A 25,268-nucleotide genomic window follows, 5' to 3' on the forward strand; every position below is an offset into this window, starting at 1 on the left:
TAGAGGTTGAACAAGTAGTTCAGAGCATTTGTATTCTGATGTCTGATATGTAACAAAGTGACAAATATAGAAAAATATATGAACATAACAAACACACAGCAAGTTGTTATGCTCTAAATATACCCACCACTATCATTATAGAAGTACTATAATTACTAATTTACTTCTAACTGTTGTGTAGGCTACTCAGAGGAGAATGTTGACAGCTGTAGAAATGGGCTCAGATAAAACATGGTCTTTCGTGTCCACAGGACACTGAGTGACAGCTATTCCACCGTGGGAATGCATTTTATCTCGGGATACTGTATGAAGTATCCTGGGATATTGCCTGTGGTTGTGGCTGCAAGGATGAAACCATGAATGGTACAGAATACAGAATATTATTTCATCAAGGCACTGCTATTGCTTCTGGGTGCCGACTGATGCAAAAATAATGAAATACATTCATGAATGCATAATCCAGTGCATTTTTTAAGACATTAAACAGAGCAAAGAGGCCACCAAAACGTGTTTAGCATTATTTCAAGTCTTCAAATAAAAACATTCTAGCTTTTTAATGGTGTGTACTGGCCTGTGTAATTAATTGACATGATTTATGTCTTTAACAGAAACCCCAAATAAAAAAGAAATGTATATGCACGCGCGCGCGCACACACACACACACACACACACACACACACACACACACACACACACACACACACACACACACACACACACACACACACACACACACACACACACACACACACACACACACACACACACACACACACACACACACACACACACACACACACACACACACACACCAGTTGTCCTATCTGTTTTAGATTGTAGAGATGTAATCTATAGACCTGTTACTCCATCCTTAAACACTAGACTCTATACCACTCTGGCCTCAGATTTATCGCCGCAGATAGTTACGGCGCCCACCACTGTGTCCTTTACTACAAGGACAACAAGGAGCGGCTTGTTCAGGTTTCGGTACCCAGCATTGGTCGGGCAGGATTTCTCCTTCTCTCTCTCGCTGATCAAGCTCTGGTTTGATGTCACACACACAACAGAAACCGTTTCCTTACAATGCCCAATTTGTGCTGATGTCAACCGTTGCCTAACAATGGCAATTTGCAGTGTGACGTCAGGCGTGGCAATATATAGGCATATTTGTACACACAGGTTCACTCACAGGCAGAGAGTCAACTTGATGTTTATAGAATATTTTGCCAACCCTAACTTTTGGCTCAACTTTACAACACAGGAAAAGAGACAAGTAGCTATTATTGACTCTATGGACGTCTCTGTCAGTGCTTTGTTAGCCAACTAGATTTCTTTCCACCACAAGGCTGCGCCTATCTTGTGAACAACATAATGTCCATGTGACTCCTATACGCTGACAGAAAGGTCACGTAGATGACCTTTTCTCCACAGGCGAGTAATCGAGCATGAGATACACATAAGGTGGAGATTTCTGCCTCCGTACTGATGGTTAGACAGGATGTTGTTCTCTGCCATTCAATGAGACTGCTTTCAGAGTAGACTTATTTGAACAGCTGTTTACTGTCAGCAGCTATACTACTCACTAATAGTGAAAATAGCCCATCTACAAGTTTACAACATGTTGCATCGCGATCTGGGGGGGGGGGGGGGGGGGAGTAAATCATTTAGAAAATGTGTTGTGAAAACTCTCACCTATTATGACATGCCCAAAATAGGAATGCCAGGGTTAATGTGGTTATTCAAAAATATTGAACTAGGAGAGACAGACCTTAGTGAGAGGGAGTCAGTGTAGGTCAGGAGATTGACGGTAGGAAAACAATTGCTTCCATCCAATTTAAAATGGTGATGACCTACAATCTTCCCCTACTTCCAGGATATGATCCAGCTCTGCGCCACTTCCAGCACACTTCAATCAGTAAACACAGGACATCTGTTCCTCCTGTCCCTGCCACTCCCTGGTCAGCATGCACTCCAGGGGACCTAGGCTACTCGTCACCCTTACTTACTTAAGGTCAGAGTACCTGAGTTGTGTGGCTCCAGGGTACAGGAAATATTTGTTATATATTGTTATACTAGCTAATGAAACCACCTGGTGTAGTGCTGGCCTGGAATCAAACACTGTGCAGTGTTTTGATATGTATTGATCTCCAATGACAATCTCCCTGCCAATTAACAGACACAGCAATGACCTCTCCAAAAAAGAGAACACAGCGTCTATGATATCAAAGACAAAATAATGTTTAACTTCAACTTTACCAGGACAACAGAATTAAGTCCATAAACAATAGCACATCTTATACTGTCAGTTCTACTGTGAGGGGAGCTGTCTTTTGGATCAAATGGAGATGGCATTTAGAAACCAAATTATTTGGTGATTCATCCAACAGAGATCTAACCCAATTAGAGCCAAACAACACCAGCTGCTCGGTTTTAACAGAATTTACCTCGGATCCCATAGAAGGGGGCGGGGCTACTGACAGTTGGACTCTGGTCCTGTCACCACTTAATCATAGTTTAGTCTAGACTGGTTCCAGATGAATCTGCCATTGCAAAAAAAGAATTGCCCTCGGCAAATTAGGTTTGGCCCCTCTCAATAGAGATTGGATTTCTCTCTCTCCGAAGTTGTGAGGGACCAATCAGGGTATGCAAATATGGGGCGGGTTTATCACCAGAGGCATTTATTTTATTTGCCCCTCGGAAATGCAGGTTCCACACAGAGATTCCAGACTAATATCTATACACAGTGATATTAGTCTGGCCATATGCCAGGCTAAGTTTAGCCATGCCCCAGCAAGTGAGCTGCTCACTCATCCTCTCCATGGTTTACTAAAAGAGAACCTCCATTTGGAGTAGAATGAAAATGGATGGGTGGCCTGGGGAGACTAGAGCAGAATAAAGTGATTCTGACATGGCAAAATGATAATTAAGTTATTATATAGTTATATCATATCAAGTTCACCCAAGAAATTACTTTATTTCTATAATTTACCTACCAGGTGAAAATGAAGAAAAAAAATTAAAACGGAATTCATCCGGGACCCAAATTAATGAATTGCATTTTTATAGCGCTTTTCCAAGTGCTCAAAGCGCTTTAGTTGATGTTGATGTTTAAGCTGTTTGAGTTAAGCTGTGCTAATAACAACACAACCTGGATTCGAACATTGCACGAGTGAATCTGCGTGCTAGTGCTAGGGCAATGTTAAAAGGGTGGTATTTGTTCCTCAGCATAGTGCGAATGTGCGTGCAAAGTTTCACTGCAATCGGACGCTGCGTTCATGATTTGCGGCATTTTGTTCAAAACGGGCCACTCCTGCAACCACAACTTTAGATGTCAATCTTAGCCAATGGAATATGAAAAATCTGAAAGACCTGTTTGGTTTAATGACTATAAAGATACTGTGTAGCGATTTGGGTGATGTTTGGACAAAATAAGTAGGAGTACTAAAAAATGTGTTTTGCAAAGATTTGCAAAGATCGGCCTCCTGGTGGCGCACTGGCGCTATAACAGGTCCGTGTGAAACATTTGGGGCAGAGGTCCTGGTCTGGCATCCAGGGAGTGTGTGTGCACAGTTTCGCTGCGATCAAGCCAACAGCGACAGAGTGTGTGCGTGTGCGTGTGCGTGTGCGTGTGCGTGTGCGTGCATGCGTGCGTGCGTGCGGCCCCCCATAGTAAATGAATCGTAATGGCCGTGGGCCCCTAAAGCCAGAGCGGATCATTGATGTCCAGAGAGAATGGATCCCACTCTGCTTTCAATTAATCTCTCAAGACAAATTCAGCAGCTAGCAATTTTGTCAGATGGTTTCCCAGATCTCGTGTGTGTGTGTGTGTGTGTGTGTGTGTGTGTGTGTGTGTGTGTGTGTGTGTGTGTGTGTGTGTGTGTGTGTGTGTGTGTGTGTGTGTGTGTGTGTGTGTGTGTGTGTGTGTGTGTGTGTGTGTGTGTGTGTACGTGTGCGCGTGCGTGCGCGCGTGCGTGCGTGTGTAATTGCACAATTGCTTTGGCCTGAGGCATGATGTGTGTGAAAGGACTACAAATTGTTGAACTGGCTAAAAGGACAAAACAATTTCTCAAATATTGTTCTGTGTCTGCCATTGTTGGCAGACACTACAGTGCCCCCACTACATATTATATAAAATGGTGTCAGACTAAACTTTTACATAGCTTCATAGACTTGTTTGACATCACTGTCAGTGTTTGTAGCCTACATTAATATTTGTGTTTGTTTAAATGTTATCTTTTCTATTAATATGTTGGATTCATGTTAATGTGTATTTTCAGACATTTTACCATTTAAACCCTCAATACTTAGTAAACTTGACCTTTGGTTCTGTACTTAGTCTGCTCTTCTTTCCCTAATGGAAATAGCCGATCTACAAGCTGACAGCTTGTAGATCGGCTATTTTTGTCTAAATGTTCCCCCCACAATAGTGGTTAATGTAAAAATAAAAACAGAAAAAGTTCCTATCACACAAAGATTTGCGATGCGACGCGTAGCTTGTAGATCTGCTTTTTATATTTTGACATTTATTTTGACATTTTTTAATGTTTTTGAAACATTTTAACAACAATACTTTTATGGGGGTCCGTGGCACAAAATATTTTTAGACGGGGGTCTGCGTCCAAATACAAAGCCATCTACAGTACAAGCCGATCTACGAGCTCAAAACGTGTCCAAATTGTTTACAACCCAAGCTGACCCAAACCAGACAAGAACCTGGTCTGAACCATTCATTTCATTGTGGGCCAGGATTGACCCGACCACCCGAACCCATGATAATTGCATCTCTTCACCAGAACCCACCCAACCCATTACTAATGGTGTTGGCAACAATTTGACAACGGCATTTGATTATGCTTTCCGGAGGACAGCCCAACTGATTTGGGTGATCCTATGGCCTTTACTAATGGTAGCATAGGTTGCAGTTTCACACACAATATCTCAAAATGTATCTCTGATGCACAGATTGCCATAACCTCTAGCACCACCCTTATGCCCAACTTTCCACTTGCACACAAATCTCAAAATCTATTGCAGAAAGCCATTCAACTTTCTAAGCACAATCATGCTCTCTAGGAGATGTACTCCTATTATTGCATATATGCTCTAGCGACAACCTACAGTAGTAAAAATCTAATGGGCAGCTTCCAGTACAAACCCTATTGATTTTATTCACCCCATGGGATTTCCTCTAGCATGCCCTTTGGCCAATTTCCAGGTGAGTGGAACAAGGAGCACAGATTCTACAATTGTGTACCTTACTCTGTTTGCTATTAAAATTGAGAAAATCAATGGCATGCGATGCAAATTGGCTTGCTGTCAAGCCATGTGCAACATAGCATGTAACATCATCACTGTCAATCATATTGTACACAGTTAAGTACACAGAGAGAGCTTTGCTTTGTAGTACTTCGCTGAAGCCTGGAGCTTTGAGTAAAGTTGCAGGGCTTGTAAATAATCCCTTCTAGCACTTTTACAGCTGACCAGCCACATCTTTCTTTCAGCCCCAGTCTATATTTCTTTCCAAGTGCCAGAACATTCTTACCTGGTCACCACTCCTGAATTTTTTTTTAGCGGTGCCAACCGCTCTACATTTGACTTTGTCTGTGTGTATGTTTGAGCACGACCTCAGCATGACCCCGTATGTTTGAGCACGGCAAACGCAGTGTGCAGCCACCAGGAGGCAGAGTTTAGTAAAACACATTTTTGGAATAAATTCACAGGGATTTAACATTGTTTCTCTAGTTCATATATAGCCCACTTAAATAAACTCATCAAAGGCACTGCTTCCTTCACACAGGGTGTGATTTTTTTTTCAGTATATGAGACAGATATCTGAGTCACATATACTGTAGATCCTCTTAACAGGGGATGCACAAAGGTCAGAAATTAATTAACATAATGCGAGGTATAGGTTTATATAGACCCAAAAATTGGCATACTCTAGGAGGCTATGCCCAGACAAACAAGGCACACACATACACAGCTGCGCTGATCAACTAATGTTCTCATCAACTGCAGTTACTGATTTGAAGGCTTATCTTCAATTCAGCTGACAAATTTGGCTTAGATAATATCATCACGTTCGCTGATGACACAACAGTGGTGGTGGGACTCATTACTGACAACGATGAGACTGACAACGATGAGTCTGCGTACAGGAAGGAGGTGGCGTTTTCAGCATCATGGTGCAGCTCACACAATCTCTCCCTAAATGTGGACGAAACTAAATAGATGGTGAAAAATTCAGGAGAGAAAGCAAGTATCACACCACAGACCATCAGTGGCGCCGCTGTGGAGAGGGTTAACACCATCAAGTTCCTGGGGGTTCATCTACAGATGACCTGACCTCCACCTACTGTATAACATCATTAAGAAGGCCCAGCAGAGGCTCAAAAAGGCTTACCATCTTCTATAGGGGCACCATTGAGTCTATACTAGCCTATAGCTCACTTCCTATAGTTCGGCACATGAGAAACATCAGCTGAACCGTGATGACAGGAGGAGATATAGGTGCATGAAAGCCAAAAGGAGTAGGATGTTGATTAGCTTCTTCCCAAGTGCAGTGAGGATTATAAATAAACTGTGCCCCCTGCCAATGCCCCCCTCCCCAAACCAACTGAACTGAACTGAACTGAATTTGAGTGGACTGGACTGGACCGGACAGCCTGTAACTGCACCTTTAAAATGCACAACAGCACTGTATTGTACTGTGCTGCTAACCTTTTAAAGGATTGCACCATGGCACTTTATATGTGCTATTAACTTATCTGATTAATTTAAATTAACTGCATTTGTACACATTGGGTTTTTAAATGTGTGTTTATGTTATGTGTTTTAGATGGTCTTTTTATGATTTTGTTTGTGGATGTTTTATATTTATGTTGCTTATTTATGTTGCACTGCAAATGGCTGAGGGGGAACGATAACGATAATACTTTATTGTCAGTTTGCACTGAAATTTGTCTTGCGACCCAGAAGCAGCCATGTATGCAACATATAACAGTACACACATTTGACATGACACAAGAAAACAACAAAATACAAATACATACATAAAGACATGCAAAGACACGAGCAATGTCCACCACTCAGCCTACCCCTGGCTTATAACTCCTGATTAAGCCTCAATGTCGTCTGATGGACAAAGGACCTCTTCAGTTTGACCTTATTGTATGTAGGAACACTGTATCTCCTTCCTGAAGGCAGCAACCTATATTCTCCATACAAAGCATGGCTAGTGTTTGAAGTGATATTCCTTGCCAACCTTATCATACTGTTATCATACGTAGATGTATAGAGCCTCTGAAGTGGTTGTCCAACAATCTTTGTACAAATACAAGTATTTCATATTCTTTATGTATGTAAGTACGTAGGGAAATAAAGTGATTCTGATCCCATCAACAGCACAAAGGTTTATACTGTAGATGTATTAAAAGTTTAATTTAATATAATGTATATGTCCTTTTAGCCAGAGTCGTTTCTGCGCATTACTAGCTATGTGACAAGCTTGGATGAGACTTTTAAAAAATCAGTTTAAAAATGATTTCACAGACAATGATATGAAGGCTTTTCTAAAGCTTTGTGGTTAGGATATATTGTGTGTGTGTGTGTGTGTGTGTGTGTGTGTGTGTGTGTGTGTGTGTGTGTGTGTGTGTGTGTGTGTGTGTGTGTGTGTGTGTGTGTGTGTGTGAGACCGAGTACCATGTGTTTTGGGAGGGGGTGTGTAGCAGAGATAATTATTAAAGAAAAATTAAAATTAAATCAATAATAAATACATTCCCAATTTCTAATGTAAAAGACAACTAATAACAAAAGCAACATGGTATATGGAACATTCTACAAGTCAACTAATGTATGGTTAGCTGCTACTCCAATGCCCCCCCTTCAAGTCACATGTTGACATCACAATATGCCTTTTGGGGATGAGTGTTGGTTATTCAGCCAGGATATGGAGGACTTAAAGTTGACAATAGAGCTTATCGACTAAAGGCTTTTGGGTAACCCCTTCCACGTCCCAAGTCTTTGAAGTCAGCGGGGGAAACAGGATGAAAGATATTTCAGCAGCTCAACCTGGGCTCACTGATACAAATGCACATTCACTCACACTCAGTCTGACAGCAGATCCTTTATTCAAAGTTACGCTACCATCTGCTGCTTCTGACTATCAATTTGTCTGAAAGCGCTCTGTTGATATTAATAGCAGTGTCCACCTTCTTGAGGAAGGAGGTCAGCTAGAACGGAATCCTTTTTGGATATATTGTATATATGTGACCTCTCCTACTCTGTCCTGCCTGCTGTCTCATCAAAGACACATGAATCCGGATGTTGGAGCAATAGACCATATTCACACGGCGGCCATATTGCCATTAAGTCAATGAAATGCCACCCCAGTTGCCACAGCAACGCAATGTTAAATTCCAAAATGGCCGCCGTGTGAATATGGACAATAGAGTGTGGTTTTATTCCTGTAAACACAATTTGGGACACACAACCACAGCAGCTCTTTGGGTACAGACAGTCTTTGGTCACTTTCATAAAGGATTCCTCTGGACTGAGTTATTAATAATGGTGATCGTATAGTGGAATTAGTTTAACACAAAGTCTGATAAAAATACAAAGAATAAAATAAAAACATTTCCTTATAAAATAGATGAATTCAATATCACAACAATACATTGCAAAATAGCAGAATAACCTCTTTCCTCTAAAGCTCCATTTGTTATATATTACAAATGACAGAGTGAACAGACATGAACTTTACTGCCGCCCTGCTGGGACAAATGCAGAATTGCAGCTAGGCCTCTCAAATAATTATGGCACTGCATACTGTTCAAAATAATAATAACAAAACCCCATGAATAATATTACACAGAAGACATACCTGTAAACACGATTTGGGACACACAACCACAGCAGCTCTTTAGGTACAGACAGTCTTTGGTCACCTGTTCAGAGACAGCATGTTCCATGTTAGTGGCTTTTTTTTTTTAAACACAGCAGCTAGCTTAGCATGCTAATCGTTTTTAACCATGAACTAAGCAATTCCATAACATCAAATATAAAAACGAGTGTTACTAGACAACAAATAATAAACAGTGCATATTTGGCCACTAACAGTTTTTTTTTATGAAGCACAGATAATGTTAATTAATTATTCTGAGTCTGAGCAAACAGGAGACCAACTTACTTTCATAAAGGATTCCTCTGGACTGAGGACCCACAATGCAACACAACAACTTCAGAATAAAATGCATCACATACAAAAGGAAATTAAATAGCTATGGCTGTGTCCCAAGTTTAACATAATTGATAATAAACAAGGTATTTGTTAACAGACTTAAAGGTAGGGTAAGTGATATTTTTTGGTTAAAACAAAAAGTATTTTGTTAAAAGGTTAATGCACTATATTCTGATAGTAATCATTGCTATAGAGCAGGGGTGGGCAACTTTGATGATGGAGAGGGCCACTATTATTTCCACACTCACTCCAGGGGGCCACATTGCATATTGGTTTGTTGCAGAAACCTCTTATCTACATATTTTTCGTAAATTAATACCATACTTTGTCATTCTAGTATGTCACACAAAAGTTGCAAAAATAGCAGATCTTCAAGCTCAAAACACATCGCATCGCGACGCGTTTTGACCTTGTAGATCCGCTATTTCTGCTATTTTGGAATTGGAATCCTGAATTATTTTTTGCTATTTTTGAATTGGAATCCTGAAAAGTGAAATGTTTATTTAATTTCAAATGCATTTAGTTATACTTAAGCTAACTTTATGAACTTAAATACAAATACATTGGTATTTACAGTAATTAAAGCGGGTTTGCATGTTTGGAACAGCTGAAATCAATATATCAGTATTCCGATATTAACCCGTGGGCCGCATTACGTGAAGGTGAGGGCCGCATGTGGCCCCCGGGCCGCCAGTTGCCCATGTATGCTATAGAGTGTTTGTTCAGTAACAGGAGTCTCCCCGTCTCTCCAGCTCTTTAATAAACAGAAAATACATTTTCCGGTAGGTGTCAAAATCTCAGCCAATCAGGAGAAAGTACACATTTTAAGCTTCATTTTTATAGTGTTCCAGTTCCAATTTTGCATGCTCATTTCTTAGTGTCATCACTTCCAATTTCACTTGTTTAATCTATATCCTGATTGAGTTCTCTATCCTGATTGGATAAAATTGGAAATGAAACTGAAACTGAAACGAAAATGTTCGTTTGCATTTGCATTTTCTGTTTTATAAAGAGCTGTAGAGTCAAGGATACTCCTTTTACTGAACAAACACTCTATAGCAATGAGTACTATCAGAATATAGAGCTATTTAACACTTATTTTAACAATCATAAATGACACAGAGTCACATACCTGACAAAATCGCCGGGCTGATTTCTTTATTTTTGGAACACAGTTCTTATAAGACGCTATAAGATTTGCCTATGGGATTTCCAATACAAAAAATAACTCTGTCACCCAGAGGTAATGGGAATGACGTCAGGACTTCAGTACTCTATTTAGTTACAATTACAATAATAATAGGCATTTAACAGACACATGACATTTCATAGCCATATGTAGTGATTTGATGATACTGTTTTGAGTAATTAAGGACAGATAAACAGACAACATCGTTGCAGTAGTTTAGCAATCACTTTGTAGCTCAACTAATGGCAATAATATCATCATTATGACATCAACACACAGGCCAACAAGGCAGCAAAGCTATATTGAACCCACAGTCTATGGGCAAAGTGGTCAGTGTGGCCACATCAATTAACCATGCCAATTAAGCAACAGTACTGACCTTTTGACATTTTACTTCCCGAGTTCACTAATAGAGGGATGAAAGTGTTTTTATATTGTCTTTATATATTCCCCCGTATTTAATTGGAACCCTGTTGTGTCTACATGCATCAGCCCAGACACATGTACAGCTTTTTCAACCCACAATTGAAAAATTGAACCCACAATCTATGGGTGGTCAGTGTAGCCACACCAGTTAAGCAAAAATGCTGCCTATGGCATTTCACCAACATTTAAAATTACAAAACATTTAAAATGACATTTCTAATGGCTCCAGTCAGAATTGAACTGGATGGCTGGCACACTAAACATTCACCCAACGGTATTATATTTTTAATTGGAACCAGTTTGATTTGTGCTGTATTTGCATGTTGACAGAGAAAGACTTCTCTGTTGACAGAGAAAGACTTCTCTGTCAACGTGTTGCTTCGGTTTACGCCTCGTTATCAGCTTGTAGATCATCAGTACCCAATATACCCAGAGAACTTGGAGGCCAGTAAGTATGACATCTGTGTGTGTGTGTGTGTGTGTGTGTGTGTGTGTGTGTGTGTGTGTGTGTGTGTGTGTGTGTGTGTGTGTGTGTGTGTGTGTGTGTGTGTGTGTGCGTGTCTATTGGTACCCCAGTGCCCCCCTGGTTATTGCGTGCTGTAACAATCAGTTAGCATAATTATGCAATGCCAGGTGGTACCACAAAGTGGTGCTTCCTTTTGTGTTTGCTGTTCTTCTTGCTCTTCCCGGCTGCTTTCGCCACTGGCATGAAAGATGATTGGTAGAGAGCATGTCCATATTTGGGCATAAACTGGGCACACAGAAAAGACACACGCACGAAATGGGTGAATGGAACAGTCAGTTGGACCATACTTGACCACAGCCAACAGGCAGCTTTTTGTTCTGTGTCACCATTTGTACAAGTACCCCAAAATGGTTTCGATCTACACAGGCTATGTACATACAGTGCTGAAGTTCCCATCTGGCAGACTGGCACAGTTCCTTACACAGGCTATGTACATACAGTGCTGGAGTTCCCATCTGGCAGACTGGCAATGTTCCTTGACTGAAGGGCTCCAGGGTTTCAGTCACTTACCCTGGCTGAGAAGCAAGCACTCAGAAAATGGGCTTGTAAAATCATACCTGACCAGATAGTTACGGTACCCATGAGGCTCTCTGCGTTCTCGGATTGTGCACTCTAGCAGAGAGACGCATTCAACCATGTCCTGGCTTTGCCAGAAAGCTTAATTCCAACTTGAGAGACTGGCTATCCCCCTCAGGGAGGTTGTTCCCAAGATATCAAACTGAGAGATTTAGGATCGATCACCAATCTCCTATGTGCCGAGTCTGCCGACTCCTAAAAGACAGTAGATTTGAGAGAATAGATTTTGGTCTATTTGGAATGTTTAGTTTAAACAATAAACACACAGTCACAGACAACTTCAGCTTTATATACGTAGTAGATTATTACATGGGCTTTTATTCTGATCATTACTCGGGCAATGTCTTGCTTTCATACAGGCTTCTGACAGACAGAGTTTTGAGTAGCAGCTGCAGCCATGCATGTACTGTAGCGTAGGTTTCACTATTGGAGCAGGGGCACTATGCTACCACAGCCAAAGCAACCCAATCTGACAATTTGGGAATCTCATGTTGACATACAAATGTAGTTCCACACTGCCCCATGTTTTCTTGGACTCCTGGCAGTGTGAGAGTCATAATTTGACTTTGATTGGTGTAGGGATGTTGTGAAAATAGCCACGGACGGACGGACGGACGGACGGACACACACACACACACACACACACACACACACACACACACACACTCCCCCGGCTTTGGCCTGGCGGAATCATTTTCATTATGATAAAATTAAACATATGTGCAGTATGAGGTACCATCTACAATACTACATTTCAATGTGGGAGAATGTTGTTTTACCATAATATTACAAATACATGCAGTGTTATAACTGCATGATGACAGACCTGCTTATGGCCTGCTTTGCTTTCTTTAAGCTGATGCATATGACAATAATAGACATGTATTTGCAAGCTGCAGCATATAGATCACAACATTCTGTTGATGCTGACATATAGAGACCTCTTGTCTGGAAACAAACAGTTCTACTTCACCTCTTAGAAACAATTTAAACAAAGAAAAAACAACCCATCATTTCCATGAATGATTAGTCTCAGTAATTATTGCCTGCCACTAGCTGGCAATAAATATTGAGACTAATCATTATGACTCGCAGTAGTGTGGCAGACTGACACACTACTCTGCCTACTGATCAGACCAGTTTAATACGTGTTATATTACATAGAAGCTTGTGGATCAGCTATGTGCAGCGAAGATATTTAGAGCAAAACCAGAAAATACACTAGAGTCCTGAGGGGACTCCATTCCACAACGTAAGGGAAGTAATAATGATAATAATACATTTATTCATATTGCACTTTACATTTGAAACAAATCTAAAAGTGCTACAGCACAGAATAAAAATGTTCATAAAAACACCACATCTAAAAGGGGTTTAAAAACCAGAATAGCTAACCGAACACTTTATTAAAAATGAAGTTGTTAAGTGGTTTGCAGTGGATGTTGACACTGCTGCCAATGCAGACGCATGACCAGTTGTTGAGAGTACGTACCTATGGCTCAAAGAAATGGTAAACTTTGGTCAGATAACAGAAGGGCTCATACTGCAGCTTCAAGGTCTGGCCTGAGATCACCAGACGTCTTCATGATGCTTATGACATGTCCACTGGTCCACTGGTGGGCTTGTCTAAATGACCTCAAACTTAATGAAGGCCATTGTGGTGTTCAAAATGGTCATGTCCTTCATGCTGAAAAATTACCATTTGCACACTAACATATGGGGCCACCAGGGGGAACCATGGGGTATTGGAAAGGAGAGGGAAATGAATGAATGATACATCATTAAAAATAAATCTATTTAAATTCAATTATTTATTTATTTATTGTGCCAGTTAACCACTTTCAACCTAGCGTCTCTATTTTGGTCATGCCTTTTTCAAAACTACACTGATGATGTTGTTGATAACATGCTTATGACTTTCACTGTTCAATGGGCAGAGATGTTGAAGTTGATTCAAAAGAAAAAGGAAAGCCTATCACAAGCTCAAACAGGAGGAGTTTGCTTTTGTCAGCTACAGTATAGGCATTCAACACATCTTTTAGGACAGTGTTTGAGGAGTTCAATAGAGGCTTCTACAAGGTGTGTGACAGAGATGTGGTGGACTTATACCAGCCAAGTGAGTTGCAAAGAGTGATGTTGGGACAGGAAAACTACGACTGGGATATGTTGAAACAGAGCACATATGAAGGGGAAAGTAAAAAGGGATATTTTTGTCACAGTACATTTGCATACACATGAAATTTGAACCTATGTATTTAACCCATCCTATAGGAGGAGTGGCAGTGGCCCCTATTAATACAACGCCCAGGGAACAGGTATAGTGGTTAAGTGTCTTACTCAGGGACACTTTGACACATAGACCAGGGTTGGAGGGTGAACAGGGTACCTACCATTCAGCTATGGCTGCATCATGCCAATCATCTTAACATTATCACATTCTGGAAGAAAGGCTTACTTACTGTTTGTTGCAGAGTACCCGCTGACTGTGTACCCATTCTGGATACCTGAATTCCTGCATGAGCTATAAACTTGAATTTCCCCTGGGGATGGATAGATGAATTCACCTATCTATGTCTGTCTCACTCATTAACTCATTAACCCCTTGAAACCCCAGCAAAAATAGCAGATCTTCAAGCTCACACCAACTGCGAGGTTGTAGATTCGCTATTTTTGGGCGAAGAGACTTGATGTAGACGGAAAAAGCAGTCCAAGTGTAGAGCCAACTCAGGTCCAGTTTACTAACCATAGAGGGTTTAAGTGGTTAAAGGTCTGGAGGTCATGACAAATCCATGCTGGGTGTAAGTCAGTGAACGTTGGTGAAAGTAGGAACCCGCTTGACAACCCCAGAAATGCAACTGCCTCAAGGAGGAGGACAGCACTACCATGCAGTGGTGTAAAGTAACTGAGTAGGGTACATTAGTACTGTTGTGCGGTCTTGTATGTTAAATGTGTTCTGTACCTTTAAGACAGGAATCTAGTTTAGTTAATTAGTTGATGGTATAGAGCATCGCAGTTGCGCAGAATCCGCGGGTGCCGGAAGTAAATACTCAATGCATTTTTCCCATTGACTTTTCCAAAAATATTTATATCAATGAATTTAAGCCTAGGATCAAGCCATCCAGGATTCTGGTGAATCATGACCATAAAACCTTTTTTTCTGTGATTTTTTTAATTTTATATTTAATGATATGATATACTATGTTTAATAAATACCCTTTTAAATTAATTTATATAAATATGTTCGGAAAAGTCAATGGGAAAAATGCATTGAGTATTTACTTCCGGCAACTGGAAGTGGGCGGGAACTGCGACGCTCTATACACAGGGTTGTGAGTAGGATGCAGCCAGGTGGTGTAAATTAGTTCTAACTGTGGAAGCAGCAGACTAGACACCCAGTTCATGTGCCTGATCATCAGAGTCCTTCAGTTTTGAGTCCATCTTCCCAGACTTTTGATTGGCTTCTCTGTAAATAATGCTGCATTATATTTTGCATTTTTCGTCTAGCACCATTCTGTATTTGCTATGATTCCCTGGCACCTATTGGTTAAAGCGTTGTCTGCTGTTTGCTGCATCTACGGACGGAAATAAAATAACACAACACATTAAAAGATAAAGACATTGCTCTACCACTATGGATTTACCGTCAGACATATGGCACGATGGGTGTTGCCCCGGACATTAAAAGATAAACACATTGCTCTGCCACTATGCATTGACCGTCAGACATATGGCACAATAGGGTGTTGCCCCCAGAGAGAGCCCCACTGTAGTTTAATGTTCGAGAGCCCTATCTGTTTACCTCTTAAGCCCATTTAAATGTACAACCAAACTGGACCCACATAGTCGATCTCAACCTGTGTTGTCTCAAGTTGAGTGGGTTTGGAAGAAAATAGCTTGGATGTTTAAATTTGAACCCTGGCTTCAATGTTCTGCAGGAATCTGACAATCAACTCAGCATAGGCAAATCTCCCTTTTTTTATTAGGCCTACATATTTATTATCCTGGTATAAAAGGGGAATTTGACCTACCACACAATAAACTCCTGCAGTATCTGCAACTGAGACATTTATTGCTGAAAACATTTGTTCCTTCTAAAGTTGCCATTCATGCTGAGGAAGGCCTGTGGGCCGAAACGTCCGTCATATGAGCTGCTGCTGCGGGTGAAAGACTAAAATAAACAAGAAATCCTTCTAAAGTTGACACATTCATTATTTAAAGGTTTCATTTACTTTACAATGTTGGTTAAAAATTCTCAGAAATGGGGAAAATACGTCAAGAGAACTGCGTACAAGGATCATCTGTACATGCTGGGGATCTGCGAGATAATGACTTGCTGGAGGATGTGTGTTATGGAGGACTGCTTTTTCTTTCATTGAGGCTCCATATGTTCAGTGATGTTGTGGCTATGGGGGTGTTTTGTTTTGTTTTTCTTTGCATTGCTTTGCGTGGGTTTTGTTTGTTTGTGTTTGGAGGGGAAAGGAGGAAAAAGAGAAAATTGCATGACTTTCTTTTTGTTTTGTACATTGAGATAAATTAACTGTATTTTTCCAAATAAAAATTCGCGATTCCCTGGAACGGCAGAAAAAGAAATCTGGGCAGGGAAGTGGATGGCCACCACTTACCCCTCCCTCAACACCACTGAAGTGCCCTTGAGCGCGGCACTGAACCCCCAACTGCTCCAGTGGAGCTGCTCAGTGGCCAACACTATAAGACTGTGGTTGTACTGGGCAGTACAAGTAGTAGTAATTACTACTACAGCTGCCTCTGATTGTGACGTTCCTCTCTTGTTGTGTTTAACACGCCTCCTTCATGTAATGTATCAGACCTGATACAAGACCCACAGTGGTCGAAACGTTGTTAACTTAAATACATTTTCTACTGGAGCTACAGTGTGCGAACTTCCCTTCCTTTCCTCCAATGTACGTATTGTTGTTCAGCACCTGAACAGTTTTTGTTGGGATGTGTGTGCTTCCCTCTGGACTCTCTTTGTACTGGGCAGCTTGTGTGTGTGTGTGTGTGTGTGTGTGTGTGTGTGTGTGTGTGTGTGTGTGTGTGTGTGTGTGTGTGTGTGTGTGCGCGCGTGTGTGTGTGCGTGTGTGTGTGTGTCTGTGTGAATGTGAAGCAGGGTGTTCCTGAAAAAGAGAATGTGTTCCCAGTTAACTTCCCCTGGGTAAATAAAAAGGTAAACAAAAAAGACACAAGACAGTCTCCAAGACATAGATGGAGAGGGTGAGAGCGAGCATGAGAGGGAGAGTGACACACACACACACACACACACACACACACACACACACACACACACACACACACACACACACACACACACACACACACACACACACACACACACACACACACACACACACACACACAGTAGAGTAGAAATAGATGAAAAACAGACACTAAACTATTAATATGTCACCCGTAATAGGCTGTATGTCATCTGTCATCAAGTGTCAGAGACTTTGAAATATAAGTAAATTAACAATATCCAACAAACACCTGCCAGTAGCTTTGGACCATATAGATCCAGCAGCACAGCAGCTGTGTAGGTGTGATAAGAGAAGATGTCCACTTAATGAAGGAGGGGAAACTTGCAGGTTAATTCAGAGAGACAAACAACCACAACAATTGAAAGTGAAAACACAACACATCAGACAAAACCAAGAAAGAAGTTTCAAAATCCCATTAAACTATAAAGTGTCCTCCTCCCTCAGTTAGCAGAAAGACAAGAAAGAAGAACAACAAATTGAATGTATAGGACATGTACTATTAAAAAAAACATCAATATAATTGTTTTAAATACACAAAAACAAGAAATGATGATGCAGTCCTATTAATACCAGGTTGCTCTCTCCAGCCTCCCCGCACGGGACCAAATGGACCCGTGGTCCACTGGTCCTGTACCCTTTCGCTCGCGGAGTAACAAATCGATGTTGGAGGCGGCACTGTGTGTGTGTGTGTGTGTGTGTATGAGTCAAGTCAATAGTTTGTTTGGTGGCAGCGACCACACTTATTTTTTGTTCTGGGCTATGATCCCATAGCATGGGAGGACGCCCGTCGTTCAGAGTATGGGGAAGTCTCCCCATTGGCTTAAAGGATTGAAGGACAGCCAATGATGAAAATGTCCCTAGAAAGTGTTAAGAAAGTGTTGAGAAAGTGTTGAGTAGTTAGTTGATCAGTCTCTTCCTAGACCAGGCTGCAAGCAACCTGGTAAAAATCTAAATAAGGCCAAAATCTAAAAATTTAAATGATCTTCAGTAAAATCTATCATACAAAGAAAAAAATCACACCCAGTGTGAAGTGGGCGGTGTGTGGTCATCACAACATGACTCACTTTAAAAAAAGGATAAATGACTTTTTTTAAAGTCCATACTGCTATTCATAGGGCTGCACATGTGTCATGTGTTTCGCTAGCCAATCACAGTCCTGAATTTGCAAAGTCAGCCAATCACATTACAGTAAGTAGTGATGACACTAGCTGTAATGTGAGTGCTGACTTTGCAAAAGTATCGATTTGCATTAACAATGGCAGGGTTAGGGGGTATACAAATCTTTTGGTCGGTGTCCAAAACCCACTTATAGGGGGCGGCTACACCGCCCCAAAAATCACACCCAGTGTGAAGTGGGCGGTGTGTGGTCATCACAACATGACTCACTTTAAAAAAGGATACTTTTTTAAAGTCCATACTGCTATTCATAGGGCTGCACATGTGTCATGTGTTTCGCTAGCCAATCACAGTCCTGAATTTGCAAAGTCAGCCAATCACATTACGGTTAGTGGTGATGACACTAGCTGTAATGTGATTGGCTGACTTTGCAAAAGTATCGATTTGCATTAACAATGGAAGGGTTAGGGGGTATACAAATCTTTTGGTCGGTGTCCAAAACGTATAGGGGGCGGCTACACCGCCCCAAAAATCAATTTAGGAATCTGTATATGCATTGGTGATCTGATCTCTCAGTTCATATTGCTTGTGTGTGTGTGTGTGTGTGTGTGTGTGTGTGTGTGTGTGTGTGTGTGTGTGTGTGTGTGTGTGTGTGTGTGTGTGTGTGTGCTTGCTGCATGGGTGCGCACTGCACACGTGCGTGCGTGCTTATATGGTGCAGGATATACAAACAGAATGTACTTATCTATTCTATTCTATTCTAAACCAAATGTAGAAATTCGAAATCATGCGTAGAAGAGTGTGTGGGATGAGGGGGGGGGGGGCATCTATGCATAAAAGCAGGTGTAAGCGCGCGCAACGGTCACTTGGTCACCACGACAGGCAGGAGGAGGCTATAGGACCTCTCCAGTGTCTCAGACGTGACAGATGTTGCATGTTTAGGATGTAACTTATGATGGTAACATAGGCTATTCAAAAATTGATTAAATCATGCTCGGTTGTCCATTATTTGAATTATTCTTCTGATAGTCTCCGTTTCCACCGTGAGAGCGCGCTATACAATTAAGGTGATACGTTCTCACAGATAGGCGTCAGTTATTGCCGCTCTGTCATTTTCACTCCCTAATGCGTCGCTATAGGACTACAACAACTAAAAGGCACGCGTTGGAGCTTCAAATACTACTCGAATCGGGGTTTTGGACAGCTGCCTCGGTGGCTTACCTGGTAGCAACGCTTGACTAATAACCGCAACCTCCCATCCCACTGTGGGTATAGGCTTCGACTTTCTTGGGAGTGTGAACGGGTTGGACATGGACCTGGCGGACAGGGGACCCGGAGTGCCGGTGTTACCGTTTGGAAGAATGGAACCAGAGGACTGGAACCACACGACCAGTGCCAACCGGTCCACCCTGGACCCCGACCGCTTCAGCAGCCTGGAGGACATCGACGCGTCGGCGGACGGCAGCCCGGCGCTGCGCATCCTCATCTCCGTGGTTTACTCTGTGGTGTGCGCCGTGGGGCTGGTCGGCAATCTGCTGGTGTTCTTCCTCATGAAGGTCCGAATTAAACCAAACTTTTTCAAGTCAAGGACCCCCAAATTGATATGTAATTGACCGCGGACCCCCATCGGATAATGATAAAATAAGATTTATGTGTGGAAAAAAATATTTAAATTAATCAATCAAAATTATTATTTAAAAATAAATTAAAAATAGCAGATGTACAAGCTCGCAGTGCAAGTGACGCGCTCTGAGCTTGTACATCTGCCGAAGTGTAAAATATGGATAAAGTGCTCAAAATGATTAGCTAATGCATGGGGACCCCCTGGAACCTTCCCAAAGAGGACCCCTGGGGGCCCCCGTACCCCACTTTGAGAACCAATGCCGTAAACCATGTATTTGCATCTATTTCTATTCTATTCTTTAAATCAGTTCTCAAAGGGGGGTCCGGAGACCCCCAGGGGTCCTTGAGGGGGTTCCAGTGCAGGGTCCCCAGAAAAATTAGTTAAAGGTAGAGCTAGTGATTTTCTTGGGTTAAAGTGAATGTTAAATAGCTCTATATTCTGATAGTACTCATTGCTATATAGAGTGTTTGTACAGTAACAGGAGTCTCCATGTCTCTCCAGCTCTTCTTTATTTAACGGAAAATGAATTTTCAGGTCGGGGTACCAATTTGATCCAATCAGAATAGAGAACAGGATACAGATTAAACAAATGAAATGGAACTGGAACACTATAAAAAAATGAAGCTGATAAATGGGTACTCTCTTCTGATTGCCTGAAGTTTTGTCACCAATGCACCTGAAAATGTATTTTCTGTTTATTGAAGAGCTGGAGAGATGGGGAGACTCCTATTACTGAACAAACAATCTATAGAAATGATTACTATCCGAAAATAGTGCTTTAACCTTTTAACTTACCGGTACCTCCCTTACCCTACCTTTAATTTTGCATCAAAATCAGGTTAATCACTTTAACCCTATACAGTATAGCTACATATAGCCCTACACGCTCACAACATGTGAGCTTGTAGATCTGCTATTTTCCAAAGATCTTGAAAAAATGTGACAGCCTATTTTGGAAACATTTTAACAATATAATTCTTGCATGGGGGTCCCTGGCACAACATATTTTCATGTGGGTCCAGCGGCCTGTACATAATCAATCACCTTGGGCGTCCTTGACATGAAAAAGTCTGAGAACCACTGCTTTAAATGGTGCATTCTTGTTTTCTCCTGAAGGTCAGGCCCGGCAGAAGCAGGAGGACCTGCACCATCAACTTCTTCATCCTGAACCTGGCGGTCACAGACTTCCAGTTCGTATTGACCCTTCCGTTCTGGGCAGTGGACACCGCCCTGGACTTCAGCTGGCCGTTTGGTAACGCCATGTGCAAGATCATCCTGTCCGTTACTGTCATGAACATGTATGCCAGCGTGTTCTTCTTGACCGCCATGAGCGTCACCAGATACTGGTCTGTGGCCTCTGCCCTCAAAGACCGGACCAGACACAGATTCTGCTCAGTGAGGTGGGTGATGAGTTTTATTGCAGGTATGGCCTTAGATTAGAACTGTCCAAATCATACTTTCAATTTGACCAAATATTCTCTATTTTATTACACAATACTGTAAAGTTCTATTAGCCTGTGTAATTTTCTTTAGTGGATAAAATGTTGTTTTTTCCAATCTGTATGGTAGAGTATGTTAATATAATGTAACTTGTATGTGGTCTCCATGCTCTTCTATTGAGACATTTAGATTCTGTCTGGTTTGACATGACCTTTGACATGATCCTGTTTCTGGTTTGACATTAATTTTGACCTCAAGTTTCAAAATTCAATGTCTCCCCAGAGCAAGCATGGCAGGCTCTATTAGCTCACTGTTCAGTGGTAAAACATGTCAGCATTGCACAGGAGACCCAGGTTCAATCCGGGATAGAACAGTCAGGAAAGTTACATAGTAGGACATCTTTATGCAGCCCATAAACTAAACAAGCTGACAGCTTCTGTGGTTATATAGCCTTCTGCAGCATTTGATGACCTTAGATTTCATTATTATTATTATTATGCCTAGCCTACTTTTTTTATTGATATGATTTGATGTTATTTCAAAACTAACAGATGGGGCATTGACATGTGCCTGTGTGTACAGGTGGGTGAGCGCGGGGCTGTGGCTGTGCGCAACCGTGGCCACGGCGCCCACGGCCATCTTCTCCACGGTCAGGAACATCGCCGGGGAGAAGCTGTGCTTGCTCCGCTTCCCACACTCGCAGCACTGGCTGGCGGTGTACCACCTGCAGAAGATCCTGGTGGCCTTCGTGTTCCCCATGCTCATCGTCAGCGGCTGCTACCTGCTGCTGCTGCGCCTCGTGCGCACGAGAAGCATGAGCAACAACCAGAAGCGGAGGTCCAGGGTCACCAAGTCGGTCACCGTGGTGGTGCTGTCCTTCTTCCTGTGCTGGATGCCCAACCACGCCATCACCTTCTGGGGCGTGCTGGTCAAGTTCAACGTGGTGAACTGGGACACGTCGTATTACATGGTGCACACCTACGTGTTCCCCGTCACCGTCTGTCTGGCCCACGCCAACAGCTGCCTGAACCCGGTGCTGTACTGCCTCATGCGTCGGGAGTTCAGGAAGATGCTCAAGGACCTGTTCTGGCGGATGTCCTCGCCGGCCGTCGGCACCTCGTGTCAGGTCCGGCCGTTTTCCGGGATTATGAAAGCGGACGAGGACCCGGATGACATGCATTTGACGGTCATCCCTCTAAATAACATGGACACCGAGCAGTGCCGGCTGTCCGTTCTCAACGACCAGTGTGACTGACGCGGTGCCCGGCTGCCCGCCTCAGAGGAACGTTGCCTGGGGGACCGGAGTCTCACTGGTCATTAAAACCGTTTTGTATCAAAACCAGTTGGTCATTAAACTTTCATATTCCATACAAAGACAGTGAACAATCTATCTATCTATCTCTCTCTCTCTCTCTCTCTCTCTCTCTCTCTCTCTCTCTCTCTCTCTCTCTCTCTCTGTCTCTGTCTCTGTCTCTGTCTGTCTCTCTCTCTCTCTCTCTCTCTCTCTCTCTCTCTCTCGTATCTATCTAGTATCTATCTAGTATCTATCAATCTTTCTTTCAAGTTGCTGCAAAGTTCTTGCTGCTTTGATTAGTTTGTGATTGTAAGTGGCTTGTGGGCTAAAAGGCCACCAGAATCACTCAAGTTTATCTGATAAAAAGTGAAACTAATGTGTCAAATTGCTAATTATCTCCACAGTCACCCAGCTGTGTCCTTGTCCTCAGCGCACCCCGCACAGCTGAGCACCTCTGTCCTCTCATTAGATTACACACACATTACCATATGTGGCATATTTCTGACTTTGTTGTTGTGCCATGTAAGCTTTATTAATGTGAATGTAGAAGGAAAAAAAACATGCCAGTTGAACCATAAAAGCATTGTTCTGAATTCTTTCCAAAAATAAAATGATGACTCTGATAGCCTATAGGCCTATTTCTTTTATGTAGTAGACAATCTAAGGGGTAGCATACAGCAGTATTGTCTATAGGCTAATACAGCATTATCTATGGTCGTTTTTATAGCATATATACAGCAGTATTTATATAGTATTCTAAGTTAAAGGTTATCTTTATTGCAGGGAAATTAAGTTCATACCAAGTACAAATATGCTATGCAGGGACATGAAAATGCAACAAGTGTGCAATGTACAAAGCAATAGATGCTTTCTGCCATTAACCACTTAATCCCTATTTTATACTTTTCAAAGATAGGCGATCTACAAGCTCACATGTCACATCAGCTTGGTAGATCGGCTATTTTTGAAAATCTTTGAGAAATTTGGCCCATAATGACATGCCCAAAATAGGGAAGCCAGGGTTAATATGGTTAAGCATCTTAATAGCCCTTGGGAAGAAGTAAACATGGAATATGAAATGATGACCTGAGGAAATAACGAACGAATGTGAATAATCAATCATTTTGTAGCTCTGAGCCACTAGCATATTTCAAACAGTCCTAAAGGACCACCACACCCCAACTCCCCATTACAATATAGAATAGATTAATAAGTGCCTAACACAGTCAATTTCTATTTTATAAAAAGAAAAGAAAAATGAATATAATAACATTAATGATCTTAAAGCCATATTTAGTTGCGTGCCAGTGTTGCACTCTGAAAATAGCTGATCTACAAGCTCACAAAGTATATCAATCCCTTCAGTCAAGTCAATATTTCATCTCAAGCTTTTATTATTATGCTTATTAGTAAAATTGTTGTCTTACATTTGACAGACGTTTAATACATTTAAGAAAGGTACAATATATATTTGTAAATATTTTTCCTTTTCAGTCATTTGTCCAGCACCTGGGTGAGAGTGGATGTGCATACATCGCCATTGTCAGATTAAGGTTTCCCTACCATGGAATAATACAAAATGTATAGTAGTTTTCATTGTTGCATAGGAATACTCCAGCAGCATTTTCTATAATAGCCTACAGGGATTAATTGTGTTGTTTTCCTTGGGTGTTGAAAAAGTAAGTTTGCCACATTAAGAGTAAAGTAGACCTTTGTAGACATGTGATACAAGACAAATATTGTGATACAACTGGCAGGTGGTTAATTGAACTGCTGATAGTGGGGGTGGCATCACATGACATGACCCTCTGCATCAAATGACCTCCAGCAGACCTTCGGCAGATAAGCAGACATTCAGCAGACTGAAAATCAAATTGCAGTGGTGTTTTTATCCCCAAAGTTTCTGTTTAGTTCATCTGGGTTTGTGTCTGTGTCCAGCCTTTTCCTTTGGTAAAATAGTTGTTCATCTAAACATCACATCATGAAAATACACCTGTAGTAGGCTATATTAATTCAGCTACTGCTGCTGTCGGTAGCCTTCCGACAGCACAACTCCACTCTGGTTATGATACCAGAAATGGGAATATGGCATTTGAAACTAATGTGTCATGTGGACAATGTTCTAATCCCCTTCACGTCAGGTAAAGGTTCAGCTGTGCAGTGTAATATTGACAGCCAGAGGACACAGTGAATTGTAAACAGGTATTAAACCATAAATGCCTTGCTAAGTGGACTTTGCACTGTCATGTAAAGCCTGTAGAATGGAATGAATCATTCAACACATAGCGTCCTGATGGAGAGAGAGGCAGGCACATAACTCAGTAGAGAGAACAAGGGGGCTACTGGAGTGTGACGATCCACTCATCTCCTTATCATACAGAATAAAAAGTAATAATGGATACAGCTTCTGTAGTTTAATGGCACTGACAAACCAAAGTAGCAGATCCCTGCAGAGTGAAGCTGAACATACAGTAACAGAGACCACCGAGTTAATGATTAAAATGGAACATTTGCAGGGGACTCTATTTCAAAGAAAGCCTCGTTGCTACAGAAATTAATTGCCCTC

The 25,268-nt window shown here is 41.7% G+C and overlaps 1 protein-coding gene across 1 annotated transcript in view; it reads left to right on the forward strand.

Moving 5' to 3' along the window:
- Window positions 1-22,663, forward strand: part of rxfp3.3b (relaxin family peptide receptor 3.3b) — a gene marked incomplete at both ends in the record, with an annotated part of 33,874 nt that extends 11,211 nt beyond the window's left edge. The window contains 3 exons of the mRNA XM_084059440.1: window positions 19,620-19,900; window positions 21,085-21,368; window positions 21,991-22,663. Coding sequence (XP_083915566.1) covers window positions 19,620-19,900; window positions 21,085-21,368; window positions 21,991-22,663 — 1,238 coding nt within the window. The remainder of the gene's footprint in view (window positions 1-19,619; window positions 19,901-21,084; window positions 21,369-21,990) is intronic.
- Between the last annotated feature and the right edge of the window lie 2,605 nt (window positions 22,664-25,268).

This window comes from Gymnoscopelus microlampas (genome assembly GCF_963454915.1).
Source record: "Gymnoscopelus microlampas genome assembly, chromosome: 6".
Taxonomy (NCBI): Eukaryota; Metazoa; Chordata; class Actinopteri; order Myctophiformes; family Myctophidae; genus Gymnoscopelus; species Gymnoscopelus microlampas.